Raw genomic sequence first — 16,940 nt, 5'->3', positions numbered from 1 at the left:
ATCCATACGCCCGAGGCAGCATCGGTCCGAGTGTCAGGTGAACTGAACTTTGGGTAAGAAGTAGAGCTGGGCGATAGAACGATAACGATATGTATCGCGATATAACTTTTACTCGATAGAGAAATTAAGCTATCGCGATAGACCTCGCCGCTCTTGTCCTCTAAAAAAAAAAAAAAAAAAAAAAAAAGGTCAGCCAATCCAAATTAAGTAGCGCAGAGCCGAACCAATCACAGCCGCAGCGTCACGTCGCGTGACTTGTAACGTACAGCACAAGTGCCAAGCCGCATGTGTGTTTGTTTGGGAAGCAGCCAGCGGGTAATGGAGGAAATGAGTGTGCCGACTAGAAAAATCAACCGAGCGTGACCGAAGAGAAAACAGATGATGGTTCCAACGCCGGAGAGATTGTCGAACGGAAGAGCCATAGAAGTTCCGTAGTGTGAAGGTATTTCGGCTATTTCAAGTCTGACAAAAAACAGAGTAGCGTGCACTGTAAATTGTGCCGAAAGCAAGTCTGGAAATACAATAAACTGGTGCATGCGTCACACTGTGCACCACGTTATTGTTTCGGTGAAATGAATTTCTACAATACTGTTAATTCTACTCTCTGCAGTGTTTAAATGCTTACATATACACACAGTTACTGTCCGTCCACACATACGACTCTGTTCTGCTTCTATGCCCCAGCTTTGTTTACTTTTTCCCACCGAGGCTTCTAGACTTCTGATTGGCCAACATTTCTGCACGGTTAGGAATCTAGCGCCACCTGCTGCTTTGGCATGTTCATAGCAGCGTTTTCCTTCATTTCTGCCTTTATGTGTGGACGGGATTATTTTTTAAAACGAAAACGGAAAATCTCCGTTTTCAAAAATACCCGTGTACGTGTGGACGTAGCCTCAGTCTCTGACTGGAAGCGCTAATTCGTCATTCGGCTTTTGTCAGACTAAAGTAACTGTTAAAACTGTTTGAAAAGCTAAGCTATACAACAAGGAGAGATTGAGAATTTCCTTTTAGTGCTCAGTTTATTTGATATTGACAAAAGTTAGTCAGTTTTGTCTGTTCTTCTGTAACACAAACTAAGATTTATTTTTAGAATTAATATTTTGTTTCTAAGTGGAATTGACAATTTAGTAGTCTGTTTCGTTTGTTCTATTTTGAAACTTAAACGCTTTAGCGGCTGCCTTTTGTGTAGTTTGCAATATTTGCCTTTATTTATCTGAAAAAGTCTCATGTTCCTTAAGTACATCTACCCTGTTGAACTTATTATGGGAAATAAATAATATAATCAATAAATAAAAACAAGCTGCTGATTATTTCACATTTTACTTGTGAGCAACGGCACATTTAAATCTTACAAATATAGTTATTTGGCTTATATCGTGATAGATATCGTTATCGCCTGAAATGAAAAAAACATATCGTGATATGAAAAAATCTCATATCGCCCAGCTCTAGTAAGAAGTTATGACCTGCAGTCTATCTGGGTCAGATACAGTGGGGCAAAAAAGTATTTAGTCAGCCACCGATTGTGCAAGTTCCCCCACCTAAAATGATGACAGAGGTCAGTAATTTGCACCAGAGGTACACTTCAACTGTGAGAGACAGAATGTGAAAAAAAAATCCATGAATTCACATGGTAGGATTTGTAAAGAATTTATCCGTAAATCAGGGTGGCAAATAAGTATTTGGTCACCTCAAACATGGAAAATCTCTGGCTCTCACAGACCTGTAACGTCTTCTGTAAGAAGCTTTTCTGTCCCCCACTCGTTACCTGTATGAATGGCACCTGTTTGAACTCATCATCTGTATAAAAGACACCTGTCCACAGCCTCAAACAGTCAGACTCCAAACTCCGCCATGGCCAAGACCAAAGAGCTTTCGAAGGACACCAGGAAAAGTATTGTAGACCTGCACCAGACTGGGAAGAGTGAATCTACAATAGGCAAGCAGCTTGGTGTGAAAAAATCAACTGTGGGAGCAATCATCAGAAAATGGAAGACATACAAGACCACTGATAATCTCCCACGATCTGGGGCTCCACGCAAGATCTCATCCCGTGGGGTCACAATGATCATGAGAACGGTGAGCAAAGATCCCAGAACCACACGGGGGGACCTGGTGAATGACCTGCAGAGAGCTGGGACCAAAGTAACAAAGGTCACCATCAGTAACACACTACGACGGCAGGGTATCAAATCCCGCAGTGCCAGAAGTGTTCCGCTGCTGAAGCCAGTGCATGTCCAGGCCCGTCTGAAGTTTGCCAGAGAGCACATGGATGATACAGCAGAGGATTGGGAGAATGTCATGTGGTCAGATGAAACCAAAGTAAAACTTTTTGGTATAAACTCAACTCGTCGTGTTTGGAGGAAGCAGAATACTGAGTTGCATCCCAAGAACACCATACCTACTGTGAAGCATGGGGGTGGAAACATCATGCTATGGGGCCGTTTTTCTGCCAAGGGGACAGGACGACTGATCCGTGTTAAGGACAGAATGAATGGGGCCATGTATCGTGAGATTTTGAGCCAAAACCTCCTTCCATCAGTGAGAACTTTGAAGATGAAACGAGTCTGGGTCTTCCAACATGACAATGATCCAAAACACACCGCCCGGGCAACAAAGGAGTGGCTCCGTAAGAAGCATTTGAAAGTCCTGGAGTGGCCTAGCCAGTCTCCAGACCTCAACCCCATAGAAAATCTGTGGCGGGAGTTGAAAGTCCGTGTTGCTCGGCGACAGCCCCAAAACATCACTGCTCTCGAGAAGATCTGCATGGAGGAATGGGCCAAAATACCAGCTACTGTGTGTGCAAACCTGGTAAAGACCTATAGTAAACGTTTGACCTCTGTTATTGCCAACAAAGGTTATGTTACAAAGTATTGAGTTGTATTTTTGTTATTGACCAAATACTTATTTTCCACCCTGATTTACGAATAAATTATTTACAAATCCTACCATGTGGATTCATGGATTTTTTTTTCACATTCTGTCTCTCACAGTTGAAGTGTACCTCTGGTGCAAATTACTGACCTCTGTCATCATTTTAGGTGGGGGAACTTGCACAATCGGTGGCTGACTAAATACTTTTTTGCCCCACTGTATAAACAAAGTTTAGGTGGAGTTTATTTTCGTTGTGCTGACTTTTTACAGTCAGTTACAATAAGTCGTACTGCCTATAGCTAGCATGACAGTTTTCACCAGCACTGTATAGCGAACTTTATTTTATTCATAAGGTTAGTTAGTAGAGTTGCCAACCGTCCTGTAAAAAGAAGGAATCGTCAGAGAAAATATTCCGTATTTCATATTGAGCTGAAAAGGAACACAGTTTGTCCCGTACTTCAGCTAGAAAGGAAAAAGACACAAAGATGGATTTATTCTGTCATTACGCTGCACAGCTGCCTCTTCTTCTCACATTCTCTCCCCTCTCTCTCCTGTTGCTACTTCAATCATAAAACTGATCAATTGATCAGCTGATCGGCTTTTCTGGCGCAAGTCCCGTCTCTCTTGTTTGTTTATCGCCCACTTTGCACCAGAAAGAGGAAACCGCAGGATGTCGCTCTAAACAACAGCACCAATTAATTTCTAGTATCAGCTGATGTTTGCTGGAGCCACAGCTGTAAAAGCTGCTGGTCATGATATTGGTTTGGTTATCTGGTGAGAAGGAAACATGAAGATGAAACCAGGAGATGTCCTTACTGAATCATCAGAGCTGAACAGGTGATGAAGAAACAGGTTTATCTTTTAGGTGACATGAATGAGTTGAAGGGAAGTTGTGAACTGTTTCTGAGAGACAAATAACACCAGGATCCTTTTCTATGTAGCTGACACCTGGTAACTGTGCAGGGGCGGATCTAGCAAAGTTTTGCCAGGGGACCAGGTAGGCATTAACAGGGAAAGGGGGGCACAAAGAAATACTTTCTTATTATCATTTAAAATGTCTGTCTGTTATTAAATAATTATCTGAAGCTTACAACCAAAGTTTTTATCTGACGTAAAATGTATAGAAATCATACATATACCAACAAGACTGTACATCACTGTCACAGCAGCGTTTGTTTTCATTCAAAGGCTTTATGGCTTTAATACCTGGTGGGCCGGTCTCTAGTCAAAATGGCCGGGCCGATTTTTTGTCCCAGTGCAGCCCTGGGCACGACACGCAGTGAATTAATCTGAGAAGGTGCATTAAAAAATAAATGGCCGCGCCAGCAGTGCCCCTCCAAATTAGCTCGCATAAACACATTAGTTGTGCTGCTTCTTAATGACGGCATCTTAACTAACAACCCCAACTACCATATTCAACTTGTAATTGGCTAAAAATAACTTAGCCTACTGGTAAGAGGGATGTTGTTAGATTTCCACATTCCGACACTTCAAAAGCTTCAGGAGCTGTCCGCTCAGCACAGCATCAGCACCACGGAAATACACGGATACATCTGTAGACTCGAGACACAATGCATTTTTTTTTGGGACTTTCAGGAGTATGGACCAATGTTTTATTTTCTGATCAAACCAGAAATCTTTAATGAGCAGCTGGATTTGTCTCGCATTAACTGGCTGAGTTAATGCCAGTTAATGCAACATTGAAGCAGCTGGAATTCACAGCGTGTGCATATTCATGGAGCTGCATTTTCACCTGCTGGACATCACTACTGACAAGTTTAACTGTCTTCAGAACATTGCAGAGGCCTTATTGACAGTATTTGGCTCTACATGTCTGTGTGAGCAGATTTTCTCTCACATGAGTCCTCGGGTAGCCTCTGAATGCTGGACACTCGGAGACCTGTGTCTCTGAGTGGGAGACCAGAGATCACATTAACATGTGTATCCCTGTATTAACAAACATGCCATATTGGCCCAGTTTATTTTACTTATCATTGTTGTGAGGAGACCATAAATAGCGTTTGTATTTTCTGTCGTACAGTTCATTTGCTGTTATGGAGTTCTTGTTATTGATAAAAAGTGTCTTTTTTTTGTTTCGAAATAGCTGATAACTATTCGCTGATAGCTGCCAACATCTGCGAACAAATATAATTCTATAAAGTGGTTCTATATAGTGTGTAACTATTAATACAGACCGTTTTTAAATTTATTGCTAATGCAATCATATGGCACACTGACCTCTGAGGAAATTCTAAATGGCACTCGTCATCAGAAAGGTTGCCGACCCCTGGCCTAGGGCAATTTTAAACCAGGGCCTTTGCAAGTGACTCACGAGGTGTAAACCCTGCACACTTACAGTAAGTGACTTTGTGAGTCACTTGCTCAGCCAAGTGAGCTTAACCAGGTCTCTAGCTCATGCATTCATTACTTCTAGGCTGGGTCATTGTATTTCATTATTATTATTATTGTTATTATTATTATTAGGTGTTTTTTTTTAAAGTTTACTAAAAGCTTCTAAATACTGTGCCAAACTGCAGCACAGAGCACCAAGTAGTTGGAGAGCTTTAAGGCCGGGGTAGTTCATGGACAGGGGTTATTAAATGGTAAAAATGGACTGGTTCTTATATAGCGCTTTTCTACTCTCCCAGTGTACTCAAAGCACTCTATACAGCATGCCACATTCACCCAATCACACCCATTCTCACAAGCACTTTCTCTATACATAGTGCTTTCTAAGTACATTCGCACTCCAATGGATGCATCAGAGAGCAACTTGGGGTTAGTATCTTGCCCAAGGATACTTGACATGCAGACTGGAGGAGCCAAGGATCGAACCACCAACCTTCCGATCAGTAGATGAGAGATTTTTTTCCCCTTCTTCTTCTTCTTCTTCTTCTTTCTATTGCTATTGCTGGCTCTTGCACAAGCTCCACCCAGTGGCGGTGCCTCCCCAGTTCCCATTTCTCACCTGTCACACTTGCTTTCTGGTAAATATTTCTTTTATTTTTAAGCACCATTTGGAGTTACAACTTCCCAACAGATTGTTGTTGGTCAATGTGGTAATCAGGCCAGCTTAAGCTCCCTGTTTTTTTGTTTTTTTTTTGCCTTATGCTAGTATGTAATCTGTTTTCAAAGCCAAATTTACCCTTTGAGACACTTATCTTCCATGAGAACCAATGAAAACAATGCAGAGGTGCCTTAAACCTGTATAGTATGTGAAGACTGTGGGAAAACGGCAACAATTTTTCAGTCTTCTGTTGTCCATTTCTGGTGCAGTTTTCAGCTGGTGTGACGTTAAGGTTGAATGTTTTTTGCATTCATGCATGCTCTTCTGCAAACCTTGGTTATAATCAGAGGTGTAGTGCTATGTAGTAAAGCAACCATTACAAGAAAGCTGCAGCAAAATTAAAAAACAGAAAATCCGATGAGGCTCAACCAATCTTAAATCTTCAATACAATCAAAAGATGTGTATTTTCTTGCAAATTGCATTAAAAAAATATCAAAATCACAAGCTGCTGGCTATACATTTCAAATGCTACACAGTCATATACAAAGTGTTAAGGCCACCTGACACTGGGAAACAAAAAGTATCTGTGACTAGAGTCCAACTGATGGAAAAAATATTCTCTACAGTTTCAGCTGTACAGGTTTTGTAACAATGTAACAACATTATGAATCATTGCCCCCACCCCCCACACTCCAAATACACACAAAAGCCTTGAAACACCACTAATAGTTCACTGACCCATAATGAGTCACCATGTTAGTTTCTTATTGACAGCTTCAGAACTAAGCGCAAACAGCACCAACACTTGACTCAAAGATAGAGGAATGGAACAAAAAGTGCACTAGTTCAGTGGTCCCCAACCCCCGGGCCTCGGCCCGGTACCGATCCGTGAGTCGTTTGGTACTGGGCCGCGAGAGCTGAGGCTCAGGTGTGAAATGTGTGGTTTTCAGGGTTTTTATCGGTTTTCAACGTTATTTTGTTATCGTTTTGATCGTTAACTCGGTTTTCCTGGGTCTTTTCAGGTGTGTTATGAATAAATCTTCTTTTTTTTCGATACCGGTACTAGTTTTATTTTGTTGTATTTATCCGCGACACATTAAAGGCCGGTCCGTGAAAATATTGTCGGGCATAAACCGGTCCGTGGCGCAAAAAAGGTTGGAGACCGCTGCACTAGTTTATTTGTAGCTTCAACATCTCACAGATTTAACAAAGAAGGACAACAAACGACTCAGGTACGGTGGAGGAAGCCAGCACTTGGGTTTGGAGCAGATGTCGTGGCAGATAAGAACATTCATGCTGATGGACATCATCCAAACTTCTATCATCCAGACTACTGGATTAACAGAAAATGCAAATCAAAGCTACTATCAAAATAATCAAGGGCAAAGCTAGCAACTGTTTAACAAATAATATCCACACCTCTTCTGATACCATCTAGATGCCACAAAAGATGTTTGGAGGAAGAGGTGTATTACACATCCTCATTATCAGAACTGCTGTCTGAACTCCTGTCATACCATCATCTTCATCAGAGGTTCGGCACAAGTCCCTGGAGTTTGGAAGATACTGAGGTACTCCTCTTTGATATTCTTCAAATTCTTCATTGTTATTTTCTTTGGTGACTCTGTGTTTGGCTGGTTATTATATTCATTATGTTATGTAAGTACGTAGCTAACAGTGTTTTTAGCCTGACCCTTCAACAACAAGTTAAGATATGTTATACTGACGGTAAATTGTGAAGGTGATTATTACACTGCTGTAAAATGCTTCTTGTGAAGCTTGCCTTACACATAAAACCTTGATGACAAAGATGATGAGCTAGATTAAAATTATCAAAGTAAATGTAAGGTTTACATGTAATATTATCATTAATCAATTTTAGTTTGGTCAGAGAAAGCCTTGATAAAGGCAGTGAGTTACATTCAATAGCAGGAAGTGAAAATATGAGTGGACGCAAGTGTGAGAGGTATTTCATATTTAACTTTTATTAAAACCCTTATATTCATTTTAAGTTAAAATTCAGAAAAACTCACAGGGTGGCATATCAGTGATGAGCTTCTTGTAGTAGATCTTCAGGAAAATTTCACCACATCAACAGTATAATATATACCACACTGGCGGTGTAGCCCAGTGTGGTTATATTAAATATAAGAGAAAGAGAGAACTTTAAGAAATTAATATAGCCACTACAGTGACCATCAAAACGGTGAAAAAATATTGCCGTAAACAGCTTATTTTGCAACACCACGAAACAAACAATAGCGTAAAATGAAACGATAGACGTTTTTATATCGTCACCCGATATATATCGCTATATCGAACAGCCTTACTCATTAATTTAAAAAAATACTTGGAATATCATATGTTATATCCTTTGTTTGGCTGTACCCACCAAAATTACACAGGAAATGTTTGGAAATTACACCATAAGATGAGTGCTGACCTTTATTTTTCATAGCCACAGGGCATGTTAAAAAGTGTGAAATATGCATTAATAGCAGATTATATTTGAGTAAGGGCATTCTGAAAGAAAATGGGTTTTCTTGTTTTACCTGCAGTAAGATCCTAAGGCTGATTTTTATTTAAAACGAGCTCCAAATGAAGCAGGGAGAAAACCTGTCAACAGGCTGGACTGCATGTCCGTTAGATTCGTTTATAACTCATAATTAGACTGATACTGGAATCAGTGTATAAACGTGGTTTCCCGCCCTGTGTCCGTCTGTCTGGGATTAAAGCTGCATCTATAAACAGAGAGTAAAGCTCTCTGCCCATTAAACGCTGCTTATCGGGTGCAAGATGCATCATGGCCCCACAGAGTCTCATGTGTGGATTACCCAGAGGTTATGGGGTAAGCATTGTTTCTTTTCTTTTTCATGAGGGTCAGCGCTTAGAAACATGTTTTGTTGGATTTCTACTAAAATGAGTTAATTATTTGCCTCTGCATAGAAAACTGGACGTATATTTGTGTTTTATACAAGTATTTATGCTATTAAACCTCACACTGTGATAAATTTCTTGAATAATCGTGTTTTAATGGTCACATTTGGAGCGTTCTTGTCTGTGTAGTGCCATATGTCATTACGTAGATTATCGGGATTAATCTGGATTACAGCCACCACCCCTTGGTGATAACTGTTGCCCTGTCTGTAGTCTCTGCGCTTTGCAGAATGAGTTTAACTTGAGGAGAATATAAATGGACCATATACACCATGCAAATAAACTCACTGGGAAACATTAAGGTAAAAGTGTGTTCATCACAGTGTTATTGTAGTCAGTTTTATTTAACAAAAGTATGGAACTGTTTTAAGGAAAAGTGGAGTTATTGCTAATCTGGTTATTAATTAGTAAATATGTAAGAAAAATTGTGTATGTTTCTGTTCTGTGTCCTGTGTACTGTTTGTTTGTATATGTGTCTTTTTGGCTGCTGTTACAACCAAATTTCCCCTTGTGGGACAATTAAAGGATCATTCTATTCTATTCTATTCTATTCTATTCTATTCTATTCTATTCTATTCTAATGAGTTAAGATGAAATTGATTGTGGCTTTTTTGTGTGCAGCTACTATTTGTTTGTATGTAAAATCTTAACCTACGGGGTTCAAGTTAGTATAGATGCCACACTGTGGTTCCCTCTCATGTGGTGGTTCTGAACCTGCTGCGGCAGGTGGGGCATGGAGCACCAAGTAACAAATATGAAGTGAAACTAAGATGAATGTGTGGAAGGCTTTTAGGGAAAATAAAGCAAATGAGAGAGCCAGTGCTGCCGTGATTGTGTACATTGCAACATTTCACATTGCACAATGAATTTTGATGAACATTCAGTATTTCTATGAGAAAATGTTAACTTTATTTTTTATCATCTTTAGCCTTCAGTTCATATACTGCCCATGCTCACACAGATGTTGCTCCCTCTTGCGTTCGTGATCACTTCTTGAACAGTTTTTGCTGTATTTCAGGCATGTAAAACTGAAAAAGTATACCTGTTATTTTTTTATTCCATGGTTTAGGAACAGAGATCTGTCTAGAAGTTCTGTTTGACCTTTGTGTGAGCTGGAAAGACGAAGTGAAAAATGCAGGGAACTGTAGTTGGTTACAGCCTGCGCTACTGGCTGACCCTGATCACGGGGTTGCTGGAGTGTCTGTTATTTGCCGGCCTGGTGTTTGGCCATGCCTCCCTGGTGTTTGTGCTGAAGAAAGAGGAATACTTTGGTTGGCTGTGTGTCGACACTAACAGCACAACGGATAGTAAAGGTGAGCAACTCTGGAGTTTAGATTGGACAGGACACTCATCCAGGACACCACAGAAGCAGGTTTCAGATATATTTGTGTGTGTTTCTGTTTGTTTTTCTTCCAGACTGTAGTGGTCAGGATGAGCAGTTCTCGCTGGTTTTTACTGTGGCCTCCTTCCTCAACAACTTCCTGACTCTATTAAATGGCTACATATTTGATCACTGTGGCACACTGCTGACCAGACTGCTGGCAATGTAAGTCAGTGCTGAAATACGTCTGGGCTGCAGACCCAAACACACAATTGTTAACTATTTCTTGCTGTTTGCCCAAAATGTTGTTAATCAACAATATTTTATAAGTAAACTATGATACCTTTGTAGGTCAGACCTCCAGCAGAATAAAAAAAAACCTTGTCTGCCAATTAGTTTCAGCAAAGAAACACAAAAAGTCTGAGATTAGTTAAGATTAGTACATGGTAAAACAAGGCGCAGAGATTAGACTGAAACAGAACCCACCTCATTCAACCCCAAAATATATTTGACAGTTTCTAGTATCAGTACTAATACTTGGTAATGTTAATGGTTTAATCTGGTTCAGAGTCCGGATCAATAGGTAACACTTTATTTATTTTCTTTTTTAGTAAATGAACTTTTTCTCTGCACAGGTTACAAAAAAATGTCCAAAAAAACTCAGTTATGTTTATATACCACGAAATCACACAATCACATACTATAGCTGCCCCAAGGCGCGTACTATGAAATCATCTACCTCACAATATTCAAATAATCCATCTCCCATGAGAAAACATTTGTTATTCCAAACCTGTTATGTTAATCATTGCTGGAACACTTAGCAATGCAGATTTGCTTTAGAGCTTTGGTGTAACATGTTATCACTTAAGTTTCTTATTTATTGCAGTGATCAGGAGAGTATGAGATTATATTGTGAGATTTGGGTTAGAGAATCTCAGTAATTAATTTCAATGAGATTATTTATAGAAAATTTGGTAAAATATGCAGTTATTCAGTCAAATTCATCTTTTACTTCCTGTCAGATGATTTATACTCAAACGTGTGGAGAGACGCAGAGAAAGTCTGTAACTTTGTAAAACATGCGCAACAAGAATTATTACACAATTTAGGAATTAATGAGTGTTGTTGAGTCACTACTTGATTTTTAAATAAAATAGGTAGTTAATTGTCAGTACCAGATTATATTGTTCTAATGTTAATGGAAATCGTGCCAGATTATTTCTTTAGTCAGTGTTCATTTGAAGAGCAATTTATTCAGATTACAAAATACAAGATTTGGTACAGACCAACAAGCCTTTTCAAGGTCAACTTTTGCTATATATACAAAAACTACTTACACAAAACTCAGTTGTTTTGTGTATTTATGCTGCTGTTTTTAACTATGCTGCCCCCTGATTGGTACTTGTTTTTCAGCATTAAGCTGCATCTAGACTTTTCTGTTAAGTTTTTCACTCTCTTCCACGTTTCATCGTCCTGTCGAGAGAGGCTACATGCATGAGCTTATGTGGTATCTGAGGGGAGAATGGACAGTTTGAGTGGATTCAGAAAACCTTGCCAGCTTATGTCTGTTAACGCTCAAGGCGACTTCGCTGCAGGCCAAAATCACCCTAAGGCCACCAACCAATGTCTCAATGCTCCCTCATAGGAACTCTGCTCCTCGTAGCTGATGTCTGATGGCAAAAACAGAAACTTTTATGTGTCCTTATGATACTTTTCCCTCTCCAGAGCCCTTTTTAGTGGCGGTACATTGCTGGTGGCCCTCTCTAGCCCAGGTAGGTGCACAGGTTACGATTATTAGAAAACACATATTTATGAGTCTTTTTTTTGTTTTTATTAGATTCACCTTTCACCTCTGTCTCATAATTTCCACCTTTTCCATAATCCCTTCCTTGTGGGAATTTCGTGTTCTGGTCACATTGTGTTGGGTTTATTTGAATACCTGAAAGCTTATTCTGTGTGCTGAAGTGTAGAAATTGAACACCCTAGCTATTGTGACAACACCATTTTAGCTAATTAGCAGTTAGTAGTATAACTTGCATGTGCTAGCCAGTGTTGGCCTCACATTTCATATTCTTGTGGACAAACCTGTGAAAGAATCACCTTTGTTTTTTAAAAAAGAGCAGCTGTGTTGGCTTTCTCATCTTAAGCACAAAGCAGGTTTCATCTCCTCAGCTACTGCTCGGTCCATACCAAACACGAATGACAGAAAACAGGTAAAAGTTGTTTTCACTACATGCCTGATGACGTAGTCACTGTAACACCCCTTGTATATGATGAATCCCAGTAAAATAATCACAATCACTGTGAGAATTATGCACAACTGTGCATAATTCTGGTCATTAACATATTTAACGCGTGTTCTTTATTTTCCAGTATAGCCATTGGCATTTGATTTCAGTCTCATTTATATCGTATCACAACAGCAGTTATCTTAAGGCGCAATGTGAATACTCTACAATATTAGAGAGAAAGCTTAACAAATCAGGCTGTCGCCTGTTTACAGGCAAGTGTTCCCTTTTAATGGGAAAAGTCCTCCGGCAGAAACAGGCTCAGCCTCGATGTTTGTGGAATAGGGGGGAAAGAGAAGAGAGAGAGAATGAGGGCACAGAGAGACCACGAACAACAAAACGCCCCATCAGCCTGACCTATAGAAAGTTTAAAGGTTCAGGGTCACTGAATCCATCCCTGACTGTAACCCTTTACTGCTGCTGGGGAAAGCAAAAAGTTTGTTTTCAAACATGATTATCAGAATCAGAATCAGAAACTTTATTGTCATTGTCATGAGAACAACGAAATTATTCAGCATTTTAACTGCTCGTCAGCACTTCTGCTGCTCTGCTGCTCTCTACACCGTGACTCTGGAGTTTTAACTCTAACTGCCTTTAATATTGTGCAACATCACATTCCTAATGTTTGTATTTCTGTGTCTTGTAGAATTTTCAAATCTGCTTTACCCCGCCCTGTCTCTCCTTGCTGTGGGTGGAGTCCTACTGCTCATAACTAACATGCAGGTAACTACACCTGTAGAAAGTTTCTGTTCCTAAACAGAAATACACTTGAGCCACTTCTAAACTTTCAAACATATTTTGTCCTGATGATCCGTGTATCTGTGTGACGGAAAGGTGGGCAACCTGTTCCCTGCTCATCGCTCCACCATCATCACCTTCTACAATGGTGCCTTTGACTCCTCCTCTGCTGTGCTTCTCATCGTTAAGGTGGGACTGATAATTGCTACACTCATATTTGTCACACACATTAGATGGATAAAACAACACTGTCCCCACACTAGTGCCACTACTACTTTACTGAAGTGCAGTTTTATTCTTATTTGGCAAAAAAAAAAGGTGGAAACAAGCTGCATCCCATAGCTGTACTGGTGCACCAACAAATATAACTGTGAATTTGTGCTGAATACTATATAAATAAAATATTAGAATTTACATCCCTTCATCCAGTCCTGAATGACCCACTTCTCCATATCTCTAAGGGAGAGCCCAGGCTCCCTACTGAAGCAGCTCATCCTGTTTTGTCGGTCATTACTCTCAGCTTATGCCCAAGGTGAGGATGGGAACATAGAGCAGTCAGCATATTGAAAGTTTTTCCTTCACACCCAGCTCTCTTCACCATAAAAGACTAGCATGGTATCCAGTCACTGCGGACCTTTCACCAGTCTGTCTACCCTAAAGACAGACTGTTCAAAACCCTGAGATACTTGGTACAGCAATGTGCAATCCACCCATCTCCAACTATAGACCATGGCCTCAAACTTCCAGGTGCTAATTCTCACTCCTGCTTCAGCTGCCCCAGTAAGAGCTGGTGATCATCCAACAAACCAACAGAACCACATCCTCCTTAAACAGAAGAGATGGTATCTAGATAGCGCCGCCTACTAGAATTGCATTTATCAAAATTTAAGCAAAGGCCTCTTGGATTGGCTGTAAGACACAGCACGCCATTTCATTGGTCAGAGCCACACACATATCAGAGGCCTAGCATAGCGACTTAAATTAGTGGAGGTGGGAAGATAGCCACCTGTGTCAGCATCCACCTATATATATATATATATATATATAAGTGACCTTTTTTTCCCCTGCAGATTCTGTACGAACAGGGAATCTCTCTCCACTACTCTTTCATTTTCCTGACCATCTGCAGCAGCATTCACGTGGCGAGAACTTTCCTGCTGATGCCAAAAACCCACATCCCCTACACTCTGCCTGAAAACTACACCTACGGGTGAGAGCATGATAGGTTTTTGCCATTCAGGTCATAAAGACAGTGGGCGTCTTTGATACACACAAAATCTGTACTTAAACACATATTTCAAGCACAAATTCAGTATTATTAACATGTTTTTGTGTAATTTGTTCTTATTCTGTGAAAAACTACCTAAATAAGGAATCAAATACAAAATATTACTGACAAAGTTGAAGTCTTTTACCTTTTTAATTTAAAGTGGACGTAGCATTTGGATGGTGTAGTGATTGAATTCAGAAGTATATATTTTTCTAATTCTTGTTGTTGTTCGTGAAAATCAAAACCACCATTTTTTAAATCCCAGAACGAGGGAAATGGCTACAACAACAACGGTAGGTATATCATCACCAACCTCCACCTTTGTTGTAGTGTTCGTGTCGCATACGTCATAATTATGTCATGGGATGCTTGCCTACGTTGCTGTGAAGATGACCATACACATTAGATGGTATTGGATAGTAATGGAAAACCAGTCTGTAATATATGTTTGCACTGATTGCCGATCACGCTTCAACTGGGAGGCAGAGCCTTCAGTTTTCAGGCCCCTCTTCTGTGGAACCAGCTTTCAGTTTGGATTCGGGAGACAGACACTATGTCTACTTTGAAGATTAGGCTTAAAACTTTCCTTTTTGCTAAAGCATATAGTTAGGGCTGGACCAGGTGACCCTGAATCCTCCCTTAGTTATGCTGCAATAGACGTAGGCAGGTTTTTCCTTTTCAGTCACCTTTCTCACTCACTATGTGTTAATAGACCTCTCTGCACTGAATCATACCTGTTATTAACCTCTGTCTCTCTTCCACAACATGTCTTTATCCTGTTTTCCTTCTCTCACCCCAACCAGTCGCAGCAGATGGCCCCGCCCCTCCCTGAGCCTGGTTCTGCCAGTTTCTTCCTGTTAAAAGGGAGTTTTTCCTTCCCACTGTCGCCAAAGTGCTTGCTCATAGGGGGTCATGTGATTGTTGGGCTTTTCTCTGTATCTACTGTACAATATAAAGCACCTTGAGGCGACTTTTGTTGTGATTTGGCGCTATATGAATAAAATTGAATTGAATTGAACTGTGTCATCCTCGGTAAGAAGGAATGGTACTCCACAGTGATGTAGTTCAAACAAATTTAATGAAGGAGATGGCAGATGGCATAAACCAGATGAACAGCATTTGTGGGAATGTGATTGAATTACAATATATTTAAATGTAAAGGGGGTGTGAGTGCGTGTGTGGTCAGGTGGTAAGCACGCACATAGTATTAACTCACACAAGTAAATACGTTACTCCTCCAACACACCTGTGCAGAACCGCACTGAACACGTTCCCAAATGGAAGTACAATGCTGAGGTGCATCATGGGTAACGTGGTTTAAAGAAGGTGCCGTAAAGAAGTGGACTTTTAACGCAGTCCATCCAAGTGGAGCTGTGGCGACTAAATCCAAATAGGTACCAATGGAAAAGGTGCTTTATTGTACCTACAAGTTTCACTAGTACAAAAACCAAGCAAAAAAGAAGTTTTCCATGCTGGATGTCATTATTTAAACCCAATTTTCTTGGTTAATGAGTGAGTGAGCAGTGAGGTCCTGCTCTTCAGGGAACAGATCAGGTGGTATATGTTCTCCACTTGCTTTCCGCTTTCCCTGTCACAACACTTTCTTTGTTTTCTTCATCTTTCACCACAGATGACGAGCATAAACCTTTTGATTTTTAATAATTCTGAGTCACTAACAAAAGAACAAAAGTGATCAGTGCAACGTTGATTTTGAATGTGCATTCATTTGTTAATCACACTTTTTTCTGACGTTCAGGATAAACTGTGGAAAGGGAAACACTGACACTGTGGAGGAGACTGAGATAAAGGAAGGTCCGCCGACACAGGAATCCCCTGAGACGGAGAACACGTCGCTGGCACCCGAGGGTAGGACAGAGGCTCAAAACACAGAAAAAGGTTCTTATAGCCACTTTACCATCCAAAACTGTTTGTGTCAAGTGTTTCTACTGTTTGGCCAACAAAGAAACCACTGCAGGCAAATACAAATACAAATACGTGTAACAAAGTAGCATGTATTTGTTGATGTTTTACACCCTGTTTTGTGTGTTCAGTGCAGTCGTTCGGCAGCTGTGTCAAGTCCAGGTTCTTCATATTTCACCTGGTGTGGTTGTCCATCATGCAGCTGAGACACTACTTCTTCATTGGCACGCTCAACTCCATGCTGAACCGGCTGGCTGATGGTGACTCCAACCTGGGTAAGTCATTGTCCTCATTATCATCTTTGATCCAGATATTGTCTGACTTCATTCTCTTGTTTTCTCATCCATCCCTAAATCATCAGTGAGCCAGTACACCAATGCGTTCGCAATAACTCAGCTGTGTGGCATCCTGTGTGCCCCCTGGAACGGACTCATCATGGACAGACACAAGAAGAAGCCTCTGGCTCCGGGTAAATCAGTGAATGTTGTTAGAACGACTTGTTTTCATGTGGAAACTCCTTCTGAATCTCTCTTGTACTGTAGGAGAGACGGAGCAAGAGGCGGACCTGCACTCCTCCTACC

General features: G+C 40.5%; 1 protein-coding gene across 2 annotated transcripts in view; it reads left to right on the top strand.

The window, feature by feature from the left end:
- The first annotated feature begins 9,951 nt into the window (after positions 1-9,951).
- LOC146631204 (equilibrative nucleobase transporter 1-like) overlaps positions 9,952-16,940 on the top strand; it is an 8,224-nt gene continuing 1,235 nt past the window's right edge. The window contains exons 1-10 of one of the 2 annotated variants that reach the window (XM_085356429.1): positions 9,952-10,132; positions 10,236-10,365; positions 11,869-11,915; positions 13,078-13,154; positions 13,266-13,358; positions 14,240-14,379; positions 16,196-16,305; positions 16,491-16,634; positions 16,721-16,828; positions 16,902-16,940. The exon at positions 16,902-16,940 is cut by the window's right edge and continues 148 nt beyond it. In XM_085356429.1, the coding sequence (XP_085212555.1) occupies positions 9,952-10,132; positions 10,236-10,365; positions 11,869-11,915; positions 13,078-13,154; positions 13,266-13,358; positions 14,240-14,379; positions 16,196-16,305; positions 16,491-16,634; positions 16,721-16,828; positions 16,902-16,940 (1,069 nt within the window). Of the gene's footprint in view, positions 10,133-10,235; positions 10,366-11,868; positions 11,916-13,077; positions 13,155-13,265; positions 13,359-14,239; positions 14,380-16,195; positions 16,336-16,490; positions 16,635-16,720; positions 16,829-16,901 lie in introns of both variants that reach the window. The other variant, XM_085356428.1, reaches the window with a different exon arrangement.

The sequence above is a fragment of the Diplotaxodon limnothrissa genome, linkage group LG6 (genome assembly GCF_057381915.1).
Source record: "Diplotaxodon limnothrissa isolate DT_005_m linkage group LG6, D_limnothrissa_male_GT1.1, whole genome shotgun sequence".
In the NCBI taxonomy this organism is placed as follows: domain Eukaryota; kingdom Metazoa; phylum Chordata; class Actinopteri; order Cichliformes; family Cichlidae; genus Diplotaxodon; species Diplotaxodon limnothrissa.
The sequence above is the reverse complement of the archived record's forward strand: the minus strand, read 5'-3'. Positions and strand labels throughout refer to the sequence as shown.